The sequence below is a fragment of the Camelus ferus genome, chromosome 25 (assembly GCF_009834535.1).
Source record: "Camelus ferus isolate YT-003-E chromosome 25, BCGSAC_Cfer_1.0, whole genome shotgun sequence".
NCBI classification, from domain to species: Eukaryota; Metazoa; Chordata; class Mammalia; order Artiodactyla; family Camelidae; genus Camelus; species Camelus ferus.
Window position 1 is genome coordinate 1627450 of NC_045720.1, and position 14170 is coordinate 1641619.

Consider the following 14170-nt stretch of genomic DNA (forward strand, 5'->3'; position numbering starts at 1 on the left):
GAGGGAACAGGGAGTGGGCAAGGTGTTTCTGCAGGCAGGGGCTTCTAGGAGCCCCTCAAAACTCCTCAGCTGGGCCTTTGTGCTCCGAAAGCCAAACCCCTCATCTCAGGTCCAAGCCCCACTGCATTACGCTTCACAGGTCCAGAATGCTGACCTCCCACTTCTGCCTACTGACTTCTGACCCACAGACCAAGGTTTGTGCTGGGCTGCCTCCTCCAGGGAACACACCCGGATCAGCTGTGAGTTCCTGAGCACTGCCACCTGGCTCCTCCTACAGGTCCTGCCCGGCTGCTGTGCTGGGGCTCCCTGCCTGGGCCCCACCTCGCCCAGCATCTGGAGCTCATCGGGGCTCTCAGGTCCCCCCGCAGCCCCGGCAGCCCTGCCCACACAGGCCACCTGGGATGGAGCCGCTCGGGGACTCAGAACACAGGCGCCCCCTCCTGCCTCCAGGCATTGATCTTGGCTGTTCCCTCTGACCACATCCCCCCCGTCCCCTGGCTGACTCAGCTTCGTCCTTCAGGGCTCTCCCAAGGCCCTGCCATCTCCTGGAAGCCTCCTGAACCTCCCACTCTGTGCCCAGCTCCCCTCTGACCACTAACCTGTGGGAACCCCCCTCCCCGGGCAGGCTCATGTCGGCTTCCCCAGATCAGGGCCATGTCCTCTCTTGAGGGTCTGGGGGCAATGCTTGTGACCCGAGGGGACCCTGGGGGGTGGAGACCTGCCTGACCTGGGTCTTGCTGAGTGAGCGGCCAGGAGAGACCCAGGCCCCCTCAGGCCTGTGTCCCTGCCCATGGAGGGCGGGCTTTCCAGGCACTGACAAAGTCCAAGGCTCACTTAGCATCTGCGGGTCTGTGCCCAGGGCCTCCGGGGCTTCTAGCGCTCCCCCAGGATGCCAGTCTCCTGGATCCCACCTGGCACTGGCCAGGCTCTGAGTCAGAGCTTCCAGCACAGGCCTGCCCCGAGGCTGGAAATCTGACCATCCTCAGGATCTGGTGGCTCTTTGCCTGACCCACCCCGCCCACCTGCAGGGCCACAGAGGCCCAGGGCAGCCTGCCAGGCGGAACAGGGCCCCCGGAGAAGGTGGGTCCCTGAGCTCTCCAGCCCCGCAAGGAAGTGGTCTGGACTAGGGGGGCCAGGGTCCTGCCAACCCCCAGGCACATGCTGACTCCGCCCAGCTCAGAGGCCTGCACCCCTGCCTGAGCCCTTTGCCCCTCACTCAGACCTTCAGCTGGGGCACCTGTGGCCCAGCTCTGCTGGCCTGTCACCTCTTTGTGCCAGCTGAAGTGCCAGCCCCTTGGCACCCACATCCTTCACGGTCCAGCCACCGGTGCAGCTGGAGGTCAGGCCGATAGGTCACTTACTCAGCAAGTGCGCCCCTGGCAGGCCTGGTCAGGCTCCATGCTGGGTGCTGGGCACGCCCATGGGCTCCAGCAGATCCCAAACCTCCCCGCCCCCGCCAGCGCAGCTCGGTCTCCTCCAAGACACCTTCCTGGACTGACTGGCCCTGTGAGCGCTCCCCTCTGCCCTCCCACCCAGCCCCCTCACCTACTCGGCCTCATGCACTGCCCCGGGTGTGTGCTGGCTCCCTTGCGGAGGGGGGGCTTCATACCCCTCGAAGAGCTGAGCCCACCCCCAACACCACCTTCACTGTCACCACAATCTCCACTCTCACAGAAACCACCACCACCACCACCAACACCATCAAAACCATCGACGACACAATCGTTACCACTGCCGGCACCATCGCCACCACCACCACCATCAGTACCAGCATTACATTATCAATGGCACCCCAGCACCACTGCCAGCATCAAGAGTGACACAACCACGCCGCCGCCGCCGCCGCCACCGCCAAGTCACCGCCATCAGCCACATCAGTTAGCACCACGGCTGCTAACGCCAGCAACGCAGTCATTACTACCACCTTCACTGCTTCCAACACCGTCAGCATCATCAGACTGTCCCTACCCGCCACAGCACCGCCATTGCCACCACTACCACTGGCACCGCTACCACTTCCACTTCGTCCCCACCGTCCCCACTACCAACACCATCATCGCCACCACCCACACCATCAACATCATCATCAGCACGATTCCCATGTCACCACCATCAGCAACACCACCGCCACCACCACAATCATTACCATCACCCTCACCGCCAGTGCCGTCCACGTCATCAAACCATCACCACTACCTCACTGCCGCCGCCGCCACCAGCACCACCATCAACACCAACACCACTGGTAGGTTACCAACAGCATCCCCATTATCATCAGAGACAGGGCCCTGTGGGAGGCAGCAGGTAGGGTCTGGACAGGGGGCGGCCCCCACACTGACCCCTCCCCCTGGGAGGGGGAGGAGGGCCCAAGTGCTGGGCATGAGTGAGCACTCAATGGGGGCGAGTGTTACTACAAAGACACAGAGCTCAGGCACATCGCAAACAGGAGGACGGATGGACAGATGAAATCTTTGCCGGGAGTGCCCTGAAGTACCTGCTTCCAGCTAGGCCAGGCCAGGCCCTTCTCAGAGAGGCCCCTGCTCTGTCCTCACATGCACCCTCCCTGCACCAAGCGACCCAGTAAGGCAGCTGCCCCCACCCTCAGGCAGCCCCTCATGAAGCCCTCAGGTCTCACGGTGGCGGGGAGGGAGCACTGGCTGAGCCCTCCCCCCTTCCAGGCACTGCCCAATGAACTCAGGGCACAGCACTGACCTCCCCAGTGGGTGCCCCCTCCTCGCTGAGGGCAGCTCCAGGCTCCTCCTTCTTGTCCCACCCCGCCCCCCCAAATCAGTGCTGCACAGATTCTGGCTTGGTGATGGCAGAGGCCGGGAGGCAGGGAGGAAAGGAGGCCTCGAGGCGCTCCGCTAAGCCCCAGGCGCCTGCTTGTGCCTCACTCCCCGGACCACTCAGCACCTGACTCAACCTGCCTCCAACCTGTGGCTGCCCTGAGCCCCCCACCCATATCCCATCCAGCAGATTCCGTGAGCTCAGGGCTGTCCACACTTGCTGCCTCCCTTGACTGTCGGCCCCGGCCCCTATGCTCTTAGAACTGCACATCGCCACCGCCGACACACGGGCACCTGCAGAGGTGGGAAAACACAAGGAGGAGACGCAGCCCCACGGGAGACCCCTGCATCCCGACTCCACCAGGGGAAAGCTCCCCACACCCAGATGCCCCCCTGCCCCAGTCACACCAGTGCACCCCGACCCTCACACACATGTCTGTGATGGTCCTACCACACAGGACCCCGCCCCACCCCACCGACACATGTCACTAGGGCCACCACTGGCCAAGCAGCAGCCAGCTGTGCTCTTTCCCTGCAGAATGAGGAAGAGGGGGAACAGGCGGGAGGGGCAGCTCCAGGCCAGCACTGGCCAGCCATTCTCTGCAGCTGCCTGGGAGGCACCTGGTGGATGCCGGGTGTGGGCCAGGGGGCTGGGCCGCACCTTCTTAGTCCCATTGTACAGTCAAGGAAACTGAGGCCAGGGCTTGTGAGGCCAGTGCAATCAGTGGTCAGGGCCAAGGACTCCTGAGCTGGAGGAAGGGACCAACCTGACTAGCCACCCAAGGACCCCACAGAGCCCAAGCCCTTGGATGTACAGACTTAAGTAGGCACTCCAGTCCAGGCTCCCTGGTCTCCAGCCTCCTGAGAAGGGCCCTCACCCTGCGTCTGAGAGTCGGGGGTGTGGGCTCACCAGGGCCAGGCACCGTGGTGGATGTCCTGCTGGGTGGGCGGTGTGTGGGGGCACCTTGGAGGCAGGACAGGGTCATAATGGTCAGACCACAATGGACAGACTGGATGCAGGAATGGTGTGTTCGGGGAATGAATGAGTGAGTTAATGAATGAATGAATGGATGAATGAATGGGTAAATCCCCAGTCCCTGGAGGATGGGAGACTCCCTTCACATGGGGCACATTATAATGGCTTCTGTTCATCTCTTGAGGGCTTGCTGTGTACCTGGCGGGGGAACACAGGGCTCACACTCTGCTGGGGTGGAGGGGCAAACTTGAGGATACACAGACTTCTTGCAAATTGGACGGGGCAAGGATGTAGGAAACTGGGCAGAAAGGCCTCCAAGAGCAGGTGGCTTTTGAGGCTGGAGAAGAAGAGGGCACGGGGGCCAGGGAAAAAGGCACCAAGCATTCCAGCTGGCACTAGGAGGAAAGTGGCAAGGGGGCCCATGGGTCGGAGGGCAGTGGCTGGAAGAGCAGGGCTGCCAGCCAGGGCAGGGGGGACGCTCAATGCCCCAGGCTCAGAGCACGGAGGCTGTCCCTAAGGCAAAAACTCACTGTCCCCTCCAGCTCCCACCCAAACCTGGCAGGGGACAGGCAGGTCTGGGCTCAGACGCCCCTTGAGGGGAGGGCAGGCCCACGGTGGGCCTCTGCCAGCCCTGCTGTTCCCCAAGGACAAAGTGGGGGGAACTCAGAGAAGGCAGGGGCACAGGGGAAGTGGGGGCTAATTGGAATCTAGGAATCTAGGTGGTCTCCCCTCTGAGAGCAGCACTGTGCCCCTCCCAGTCCCAGCCCCCCATCCAGATGGAGGGGAACAGACCACCTTCCTCCCCAACCATGCTCACCGGTGGGGTGGGTCCTGAGACTCTTCCCAGCCCACCAAAGAGGCCTTCTGTGTTAAGTCCATCTCCCACCCCATCCCCCTCCTCGTCCCCAGCTCAGCTTGCCTCCTCTGTCCCCATCAGGAACTAGCAGGCGTGGGAGAAATCCAGCTGGGATCCGGGCACTGACAGCGACCTGGGGACCCTGCCAAGTTCTCCCTTCCGCTTGCCCCCCTTGGCCTGCCCCCTCACTGGCCTCTCCAAGGAAACCAGGGATGGGGGTGGGGCAAGGCTCTTAAAGGGACCAGGACACGCACTTGGGCAAGGATCCCAGGGAGGGGGCTGGGCCTGGGTTCTGAGCGTCCCCAGGACAGCTGCACCCCGCAGGGCTGGGGTCTTCCCTGGGCAGGGAAAGAGCACAGACTGGCATGACCCACGGGGGTGACCCAGGGCCTGTGAGTAAACCATGCATGTCTAAAGGTGACTGGAGTGGGGTCAGGCTTTGAAAAGGACCCAACAGACTGTGCGGGAACATCATGCCCTCCACCAGCCAGTCCCAGTGTCTGCTCTCCCAGCTCAGTCAGGGTGCCAAGTGCCCACTAATTAGGGAAACCCTAACCCGACTGAACAGGAGCCTGTGCAGGACTTCTCAGAGCCTTAATAGTTGCCGTGCACATGGACTCAGGAGCACAGACATGGTGGGTATGGAACTCTGCGCTTCCTGGAGCCCATATGGGGTTGGCGTCAGGCAGAACACCCCCTGAAACGCTGGCACAGCAGGAGGAGCACCGTGGAGGGTGTCTGGCCCAGGCCTGGCCTGTACTGAGGTCCCTACGCTGGGCCTCACCTCCACCGTGTTCAAGTGAGGGCAGAGTAGGTGACTTCTAAGGATCTTGCCAGCTCTGACTTTTGCGCTCCAGGTAACTCTGTTTTATTCATTTTTAAAATGGAAACTGCAAAACACGTGCAGCTGCCATGAGCGAAAGACCCAGGGAGCTGTCCGGTCAGAACCACAGGACGGAACTCCCCGGGTGTGCTCCTGGCCCTCCTCGACCCCGGCACCAGCCCATCCCTCCTGGGGCCGCCCCCCACCCCCACCCCCCCACCTGAACACCCAGGAACTCTGCAAAGACCCCCTTCCCTCCCCGACAGCCCTGCTCCCAAGGCCCTCACTGCCGCTGACCAGGCTGGGGCAGGGCTGTGGGGTGGGGGATGGGGCCCTGGGCCCTGATGGGAGCAGTCACCTCAAGTGGACACGTTGAGCCCGTGTGTGCAAATGTGTGCATGCAACTGGGGGCGAGGCAGGCAGAGGGTCTGCGCTGTGGGTGCAAACCGCTGACTCACACTTTCCAAGACGGGCGTGTCACATGGCAGACGGCTGCGTGCGGCTGGAAGAGGGGGCGGCCCTCCAAGCACATACCACGTGCGCAATTGCACACAAATGTGCACAAGTGACTCCAGATGAGACACGGCATCAGGGCTCAATGTATGACCAGGGGCAGGACCCAAGAGTCTGACCAGTGACCAGGACCAGCGCTCAGTCTGAGTCTGGAATCTAGGCTCTATCAGTGACCAGGGACAGAGTCGTGGATCACAGTCATAGATCAAAAGATCAACTACTACTCAGATGATGGTCACGTCACTGATGGCTCTCAGCCCCCAGTGGCCCCCCAAACACAGAATTCTGCAGACATGTGAGAACCTTTCTCATCCAAACACACACAAACATAGGTACACGACAGCACAGACCCAATCTCTGGGCTCACTGGTGGAAGCAGACCTGGGGCCCTGTCCCCGGTCCCCATTTCAGGGCTCCTCTGAGCCCACTTATGTGAGGAGTGGCCCCACCTGGGCATGGATGGAGGTTCTGTCCAGCACAGGGAGGAGCAGAGGGGGGAATGGTGGGGGACAGGCAGAGACAGCCACTCCCTCCCCTTCCACTGCCCCTTCCCTGGCCCCGGCTTTCAGCCTCTGGCCCTCCCTCAGGCTGCCCAGTTCTGGATCAGATACTGCAGTCCCCATCCTGAACTGGACCACAGTCCTTTCGGAGCCTCAGTTTCCCCAGAGGTAAGAGGCACAGTTAGCTGGGCTCCTAGGACTGAACAGGGAGTTTGCGGGCAGAATGTGTTCTGGGGCACCTTCCCGCTCTCCTCAGAGCCCTGGGCCCAGGCACAGGGACACTAACAGTCCCATCCCTTCAGAGGTGACCAGGGGTGGGCAGCGGGTGGGCCGCCTACTCTTGAGGCGGAGTCTGTGGCCAGTGGTGAGCACCCCATGGACCTGGTTGCAGACCACTCCCTGCCCCCGACTCTGTCCCCACCCACAAGCAGGCAGACTCTGGTCCCAGGGATGGGAGGCTGAGGCTCCCAGAGGGTGGACTCTGCCCCAGGCCACGCAGCCCTGGGACCGCAAACTTGACACTCACTCGGCTGGCCAGGCGGCTCGCAGCCTGCTGCCTTGTTGGGGGGCCAAGGGGATGGGCCCACCTTCCTGGGAAGCGATTTACCACCAAGATCTTGAAACTGTCCAGGGGACTCAATGCCAAAGAAACAATCAGAAATGTGGGCAGAGCTGTCCGAGCAAGGGTGCTGGGCTGCTGGGTGAACGGGCATCCTCAGGGGGCTGCGGGCAGCCTCCGAACAGCCCCTGGGAGGGCTTCTGGGCTGTGGGGAGAGGCTTGTGTCTACATCAGGGGCCAGATAAGATGGACCTGTAGCTGCAGTGTAACTTCCCATGGTGGCCACAGGGGCCAGCCTGGGTCCTGAGAGCACACGGGCCCTCTTTCTTGTTTTTTATTTTTTCACCCTTTTTTGATACTCCACTTTGTACAAAGATCTTGGGTCATTTGCAAAGCCCAGAGAAAGGCAGTTGATAGCAACCAAAGCCAGAGGGCCAGTTTCCCAAGGCACCGGGGTCCGCCCAGCTCTTCCCCAGCCCCAGCCCCAGCCCCAGAGTTGGAAAGGGCAGTGGAGTCTGCCACATGGCCCCGGATGCTCCCACCACAGAGCCCTTGCACTGCCTGTTCCTTCTGCCAAGATGCTTGTCCCCAGACACCCACGTGCACAGTGCTGTCAGGCCTCTGCTCAAGCACCACCCCAGAGAGGCTGCCGTGACCTCCCCTGCAAGGCTCCTCGCCCCGCCTGCCGTGCAGTCCGCTGGCTCCACTTCCCGGCCTGTGGCGTGACCTGCCAGTTCCACAGGGATCCACGTGCACCCACTTTCCCATCCCTCCTCACTGGGGATTGGAGGAGGCTGAGGTCTTGAGTGATTACTGACCATGGACAAGGCAGTCCTCCTAGAGCAGTGCCTTGTGGGTGGTCAGTAATCACTGAAGCCCGGATGGTGGGTGGATGGGTGGGTAGGTGGATGAGTGAGTGGATGGGTGGATAGCCAAGTGGCTGGATGGATAGAAGGTGGGTGGATGGATGGCTGAGTGGGTGGGTAGATGCATGGGGGATGGACAGGTGGATGGAGGACGGATGGGTGATAGTCACTTCTCTCCCCGACAGCTCCCGTAGTGCCCAACACAGCCCTACAGACTGGCCCCACGCCCCGCGCACCTCCCCCGGCGCCCCTGCGCCCAACCAGCCTCCTCTCCAGCTGCCTACTCGTCCTGGCCTGGCATTCCTCCTGTACCTACCAACTTCCACACTTTTGCTCAAAGTGTGCTTCTGCCTAAACTGCTCCCTCCCATTCTCTGCCAGAAAAACACCTCCTCCTCTAGGGTCAGCCACTGCGGCCCCCCCCCCCCCCGATCTCCCTGACACACCTCTGTCACTGCACCGCCCCCAGCATGAGGGACTTGCCACACGAACCCCCAGGCCTGCAGTCTGGCCTGGGGACTGGCGGAGCCAGGGCTGAGGGAGGCAGGTGGTGACAATGGCACACAGCTCTCTGACCACACCCGCCCCAATGGACACCAAACCTCTGCGGGGAAGGCCCAGGCCCCACCAGGCCCATCTGGCCCAATGGGATCAGTTCGCCAGGCTTTCCTCACCCTGTCTCCTCAAATTCTGATTTCCTCACATCTAGATGCTGCCCCCACTTTGGGGCCTTTGCACAAACTCTGCCCTGTGACTGTGTGAGCACCCCACCTGTCCCTTCGCCTCCCTTTGTCCGGGAGGACACCTGGCTCTGGGCACCCATGCCAGGCCCTGTGACTCCCAGTCACAGCCCGGCCAGTCCAGCCCAGTGTCCTGGGCCCACTGGTTCCTGCTGCAGCACCTGACGTGCTGGTGCTACCGCTGGACAAGGGACTGGGCACAGGACCCTGGGAGCCCCCACGTCTGCTTCCTGTCTGATCACTCAGGGTCTCACCCCGCTGCCCCAGTCCTTGGCAGTGCTCCTGCAAAGCCAAACCATCTGCCTGTCACCTGGCTGGCGTGGGAGTTGGGGGGCACTGTGGACTTCCCTGGGAGGGGTGGGAGGCCAGCTGGGTGGGCCCCCTGTTGCCTCAGAGCCTGACCTGGGCAGGGAGAGACCGTGCAGGACAGACGGAGTAGGGGAGTCGGCGGCCCCCGGACCTGAAGCCTGCACCCCTCCCCTGCTGGGCCGGCCTCCCCCAAGCCCGAGGCCCCGGGGCCACAAAGCGCAGGTGAACTCACAGGTCGGTCTCGTCCCAGAGGATACAGGTCTGGTTGGTGGTGCCCTGGGAGGAAGGGGGAGCAGTCAGACCACCTGCCACCCCATGAGCCACACCCGACCGTCGCTGCGGGGCCCACCCTGTGCCGGGCGCTCTGCCTACCCCATTCCCGCAGAGACAGAGCTGGAGGAGGAGGAACTGAGACCCAGCGCGGGGGAAGGGACTGGCTCAGACCCCCAAGCCCTGCTGTGCGGCCTTGGGCAGCTGCTGTCCCCTCTCTGAGCCAGGCTGGGGAGCAGGGGCTGAAGCCCAGTTCTAGATTCCCTAATGGCCAGTCCAGCTTAACGCAAAACGGGGTAACAGGGAGAGCTTGGCTGGGGGCACAGGGAGGGCCTCAGAGAATGCCCCTGTTCTTCAGGCTGTGGTGTGACAACAGTGGGGGTTCCCACTTGGTAAGCGAGGGAGCCAAGGCCCAGAGAGGTTGAGCAAGGCCCAAGGCCACAGAGCGGGGAAGAGCAGGCCCGGCTCTTTCCACAGCTCTGTCCCGGGACTCGAGGCCTGGCGCTGCCCTGTCTCGGCCGGGCAGCCGGGCAGCTGCTGGCTCTCAGCTGGCCCCAGGAGTATCTGTCTGCCTGCTGCCCAGGAGCAGGGTGGGGGGCTCGTACGGCGGGGGTGGGCTCATTTCTCAGCAGAGGATGGTTCCCTCTTTCCCAGGGAACAGCCAGGCCGATGGGGCCAGGGGAGCAGTGGCATCGGACGCGGCCCTGCTGTGTGACCCTGGACAAGTCCTCTGCCAGCCTCAGTGTCCCCCACCCATCACCCGGGGGTAAAAGGAGCTCTCTCTGAAGGCCGACGTGAGGCCGAGACACGTGAGCATGCACACCACACGTGGGATCAGGCGGAGGGGACACGTGCACGTGGACATGCACACAAGGGCACTCACGTTGTACATGTGGGCGAACTCGATCTCCAGGGGTGTGAGCAGGGAGCGAGGTGGGGGCTTCACGGTCACGGAAATGACCTTGGAGTTCAGGACAGTCGTGTTCCTGGAGGGGGAGCCAGAGGGCTGTGTCGGGTTTGGGGACCCCTGCATGAACCCCCCACCTCCCCCTGGCCTGGCGTCCCCCCACCCCATGTGCCCGTGGCGCCCACCTCTGCAGGGCCAGGAAGCTGCCCAGGTTCCGGTAGAGCACGGTGCCCACCACGAACACGGACGAGTCGTCAGCCTCTGGAAGAGAGCACTGCTGGTTGCCCCCTCCCAGCCTGCCCCCAGGCCAGGACCCTGCTCCGGTGAGGGCAGTGCGTGTCCTCCAGAGGAGGCCCGGGCTCCGGGTCACATCCACCCCGACAGTGGATGCAGCCTGCAGTGGAGCTAGGGAGACTGCCTGGGTGCCCTCAGTGACTCCTGAGGGGACAGTTTCTCTTCTTGGGAACCAGAGTCACCTGCTGTGTGACTCCAGGTGAGACCCTTGCGCTCCCTGCAATGAGTCGGTCCACTGGCCATTCAGCCAAGGTTGCCTGGGAGCCTCCCAACACAGGGAGGGCAGGGAGGGCTTCCTGGAGGAGGCGGCAAGCTTAGGAACACTGAGAAGAAATGGAAGCCGCCCTAGCCCTTGAAGCAGCAGGACAGACTCCAGAAGAAACACCCCAGGGGAGTGGGCCTCAAGCCCTGGGGGCCCCTCCCACACCCCAAGGTCCCTCACCTGTCAGCCCCGTGGAGAAGACGCTCTTGGACACAGTGACCCTGTCCTCTGGCACTTTGGCCCAGTCACCCGTGGCTCGCCAGCCCTTCATGGGGAAGCTGATGTCTGTGGCTCCACTGGCTGGGAGCTTATGGATGCTGAGGACTAGTGGGTGGGCAGCGGGCGACAGACAACAGAGACAGACAGAGAGAGGGAGACAGAGACAGAAAGAGGTTTGGTGACAAGGAGCCTGGGAGCGGCCCAGGAGTCCAGAACCATCACGCGTGTGTGCTCGTGGCTCAGAGCAAGTGCAGGGGGCCTGGGGGCACCCGGTCAGGTGGCTGCCCAACACCAACCTCCCTACGAGGCCCAAGGCCACAGAGACTTCCTGGTACCTTCCAAGCCCTCAAATGACACTCCCCCAACCAAGCAGGAGTCCCCAGCCCCTGTGAGGACCCAGGCCTGGACTCAGCCCCAGAAGGTGCCAGAGGTGGGTTCTGCCATCAGGTTCGCATCCACAGGGAGTGGTGTCCACCTCAGTGCCCCTCCCTGGGAAGCTGGAGCCCAGCCGTCCCCCCGGCTCTGATCTGTAAAAGGGACAGATACAGACCCCCCCCCCTTTACAGGGCTGGGGACTGTAAGGGGACAACAGATGGATGGGGATGCGAGGGGGACCTGGGAAGGAAGGTGCTGGTTGTGGAGAAGGGGCTGATGGGGACATAGCATGCTTGGGGATCAGCCAGAGCAGAGACAGCTAGTGGCGTCTGCAGTCTTTCCTCCCACCCTCCTGCTGAGGGGGCCCGGCCGGCCTCCTGAAGACCCTCAGCCCTGCTAGGCCCCAGCCAAGCTGCACCTGAAGACCCCAGCCCCAGTGGGCTCTCTCTGGCCCTGACCGAGGGATCCCCAGGGCGGAGTGGCAGACCGGCCTGGGGAGACAGATGGGGTGGGGGGTCTCAACGTCTCTGAGCCCCTTCATTCCAGGCCCACCCACTCCAGGCAGACTCTGCTCCTTTCACCCAGAACCCACGGCCTGGGGCCAGGTCCGCACAGTGGGTGCCTTAGGTGTGGGGTGAAGGGGGCAGACCATGGGAACCAGCCTCACCTGCCCCGCTGTCACCTGGCCCTCCCCCGTCGTTGGGGCCTCTCCTCGACAAAGCCCCATCCCCCAGCCGACTCCCACCTTGGCGCCTTTGCTCACGCAGTGCCTGGCCCACACATTCTCGCCCCTCCAGGACTGGCCTCCTGGCGGCACCCTCCTTCTCCTGCAGACCACGCCCTCCCTGCACCCGTGTGCTCAGCGCTGGGGCCCAGGGCGTCTTCCCTGCAAGAGGCCTTGGGGACAGGGATGGGCCCCCTCTCTGGGTGCCCAGCCCAGCAGGAGGCTGGCCCTCTGTCGCTGAGCACCTCACCAGTGACAGAACAGGTGAGCAAATTCATCACGCCGCAGGTCTCCGAGCACCGACCGTGTGCCCGGGATGGTTCTAATGCTGTGGACGCAGAAGAGGGAGACAGGCCCTCTCCCGGAGCTGACGCGCAGCTGGGGAGACAGTGACCCGAGCAGAGAAGAAAATAGGTGGTCTGTGGGGCAGCGATGACCCCTGGGGGGGCGTACTTCCAAACAGGTGGTCAGGAAGTCTGCCCTGAGGGGGTGGCCTCTGGAGACAGACCTGGAGGTCAGGCTGCTTGGACTCCTGGGGTAAGTGTTCCAGCAGCAGGATGTAGGAAGTGTGTGGGTGTGTGGGGTGCACAGGGTGTGTGGGGGCATGAGGGCGTGTGGAGTGTGTGGGGTGCAGGGGGTGTACGGGGTGTACTGGATTGGATGGGTCATGAGGGGTGATGGGGAGGAGTCCAGGGCTTCCTTTGGTGACAAAGAGCTGGCCCTGAATGACAATCAGTTCAGGACAGGTTCCCTGGAGGCAGGAGGTCAGTCGGGGGCACGCAGCCCAGGCCTGAGCGCCCCTCCAGGGCCGGTAGGTGATGCCGGGCGTCCTGGGAGCCAACCTCCACAGTGAGAGCCTGCAGCGGCCACTCCCGCGCAGCCGCACGGAAGCCCTCCCCTCTCTGGGCCACCCCCACCTCACCTAGAGAAAGGGCCCAGTCAGCCCAGTGGGAAGGGAAGGGCGGGTAAGTCCCCCCCAGCCAGCCTGGAGCCACTGCTGACCCCACTTGCCAGGTGACCTCCAATAGCACCAGACCTCCTGGTCCGAGTCTCCCAGCTGTGGGATGACGGCTGTGCCCACCCCCTGGCCTCAGGGGCCTCCCCCTCTCTCACCCAGCTCTGGGCTCCTGAGCGCTAAGGCAGACAGACAGTGGCCAGGGCTCTGGGAACCTCCAGCTTAGCAAACCCCCGACCCGGCCCAGGCCCGTCCCCAGGGTTGTGCTAACACAGCGCAGCTGACACAGGGCGTGTCACTAGAGGTCCAAGTCCCTCTACAAGGGAGGTGGCCATCTCCCTCCCGGGTGCCGTGTGGACCACAGTCGGTCCAGTGCCCACTACTGGGCTCCCCACTATGAGGAGGAGCCCTGACAACGGAGGGTGTCTGGGGTGGTGCCCTGAAACAGGGAGGACTTGACAAATGTGGCTCAAGAGAGCTATTTAAGGGGACACTGGTGGTCACCACTAAATACAGTTGTTGCAAGTGCTCGCGCGCCCTGCTTACCTCCCAGGCCCCAGCCCGTGCCCTGCTCTCTACCCACCACGAGGCCAGCACTGCCGCCTTCCCGTGTGAGAGGCACGGTCAGTGCCCCAGAGCTGGGTGGAGACCAGGCTCCTCTGACAAGGTGCCCTGGGAGTGGAGGGCGACACAATCCTGCCTTCAAATCTCCAAGGCCAGCCCAGCACAGAGAAGGCACTGGGGGTGACACGTGGAAGTGGGGCCCAGCCCCAAGGAGGTGCAAGCAAGGGGTTGGCTGTGGCCTGGGGGTCCTGGTGTGCCCCATGATTCAAGGTCTCCAGGACCTTCTCTTGGTCTAAGCGCCCCCACACCAACCCCCTCTCAGGGGCACATGGGACCATTGTCAGGAGACTCAGGTCTGTGCACCTGAGAGCACTGAGATCATCTTAGAGCTGGGTCCGGGGGGCCCGCAGAGGGGGTCTGGCCACTGCCTGTTTAAAGATGAGGAAACAGGCCCAAGGGCCCTACCCAGGGCTGCGGAACAGGGGCGTGGGGGTTGGTGGAGCGAGGGTGGGCTTACCCAGGTTGTCTGTCACCTGGTATGCGTCCCGCAAGTCCTTCATGCGGAAGCCGATGACATCCACGAAGTCCTCCACCAGCCGGAACAGCTCCTTGGCGTTGGGGCCCATCTGGGGAGAGGAGGGGGTCAGGGATCCTCGGAGACGGTGGGGAGCCC

The 14170-nt window shown here is 63.1% G+C and overlaps 1 protein-coding gene across 6 annotated transcripts in view; it reads right to left on the reverse strand.

Moving 5' to 3' along the window:
* Nucleotides 1-14170, reverse strand: part of ADGRB1 (adhesion G protein-coupled receptor B1) — a 79491-nt gene that overhangs the window by 35045 nt on the left and 30276 nt on the right. For all 6 annotated transcript variants that reach the window (XR_004315282.1, XM_032468267.1, XM_032468269.1 and 3 more), the window contains exons 13-17: nt 14015-14123; nt 10841-10984; nt 10290-10365; nt 10081-10183; nt 9160-9203 (exon numbers count right to left, since the gene is read on the reverse strand). Coding sequence is in view for 5 of the 6 variants with exons in the window: in XM_032468267.1 (XP_032324158.1) it covers nt 9160-9203; nt 10081-10183; nt 10290-10365; nt 10841-10984; nt 14015-14123 (476 nt within the window). In the remaining variant the exon portion in view is untranslated. The remainder of the gene's footprint in view (nt 1-9159; nt 9204-10080; nt 10184-10289; nt 10366-10840; nt 10985-14014; nt 14124-14170) is intronic.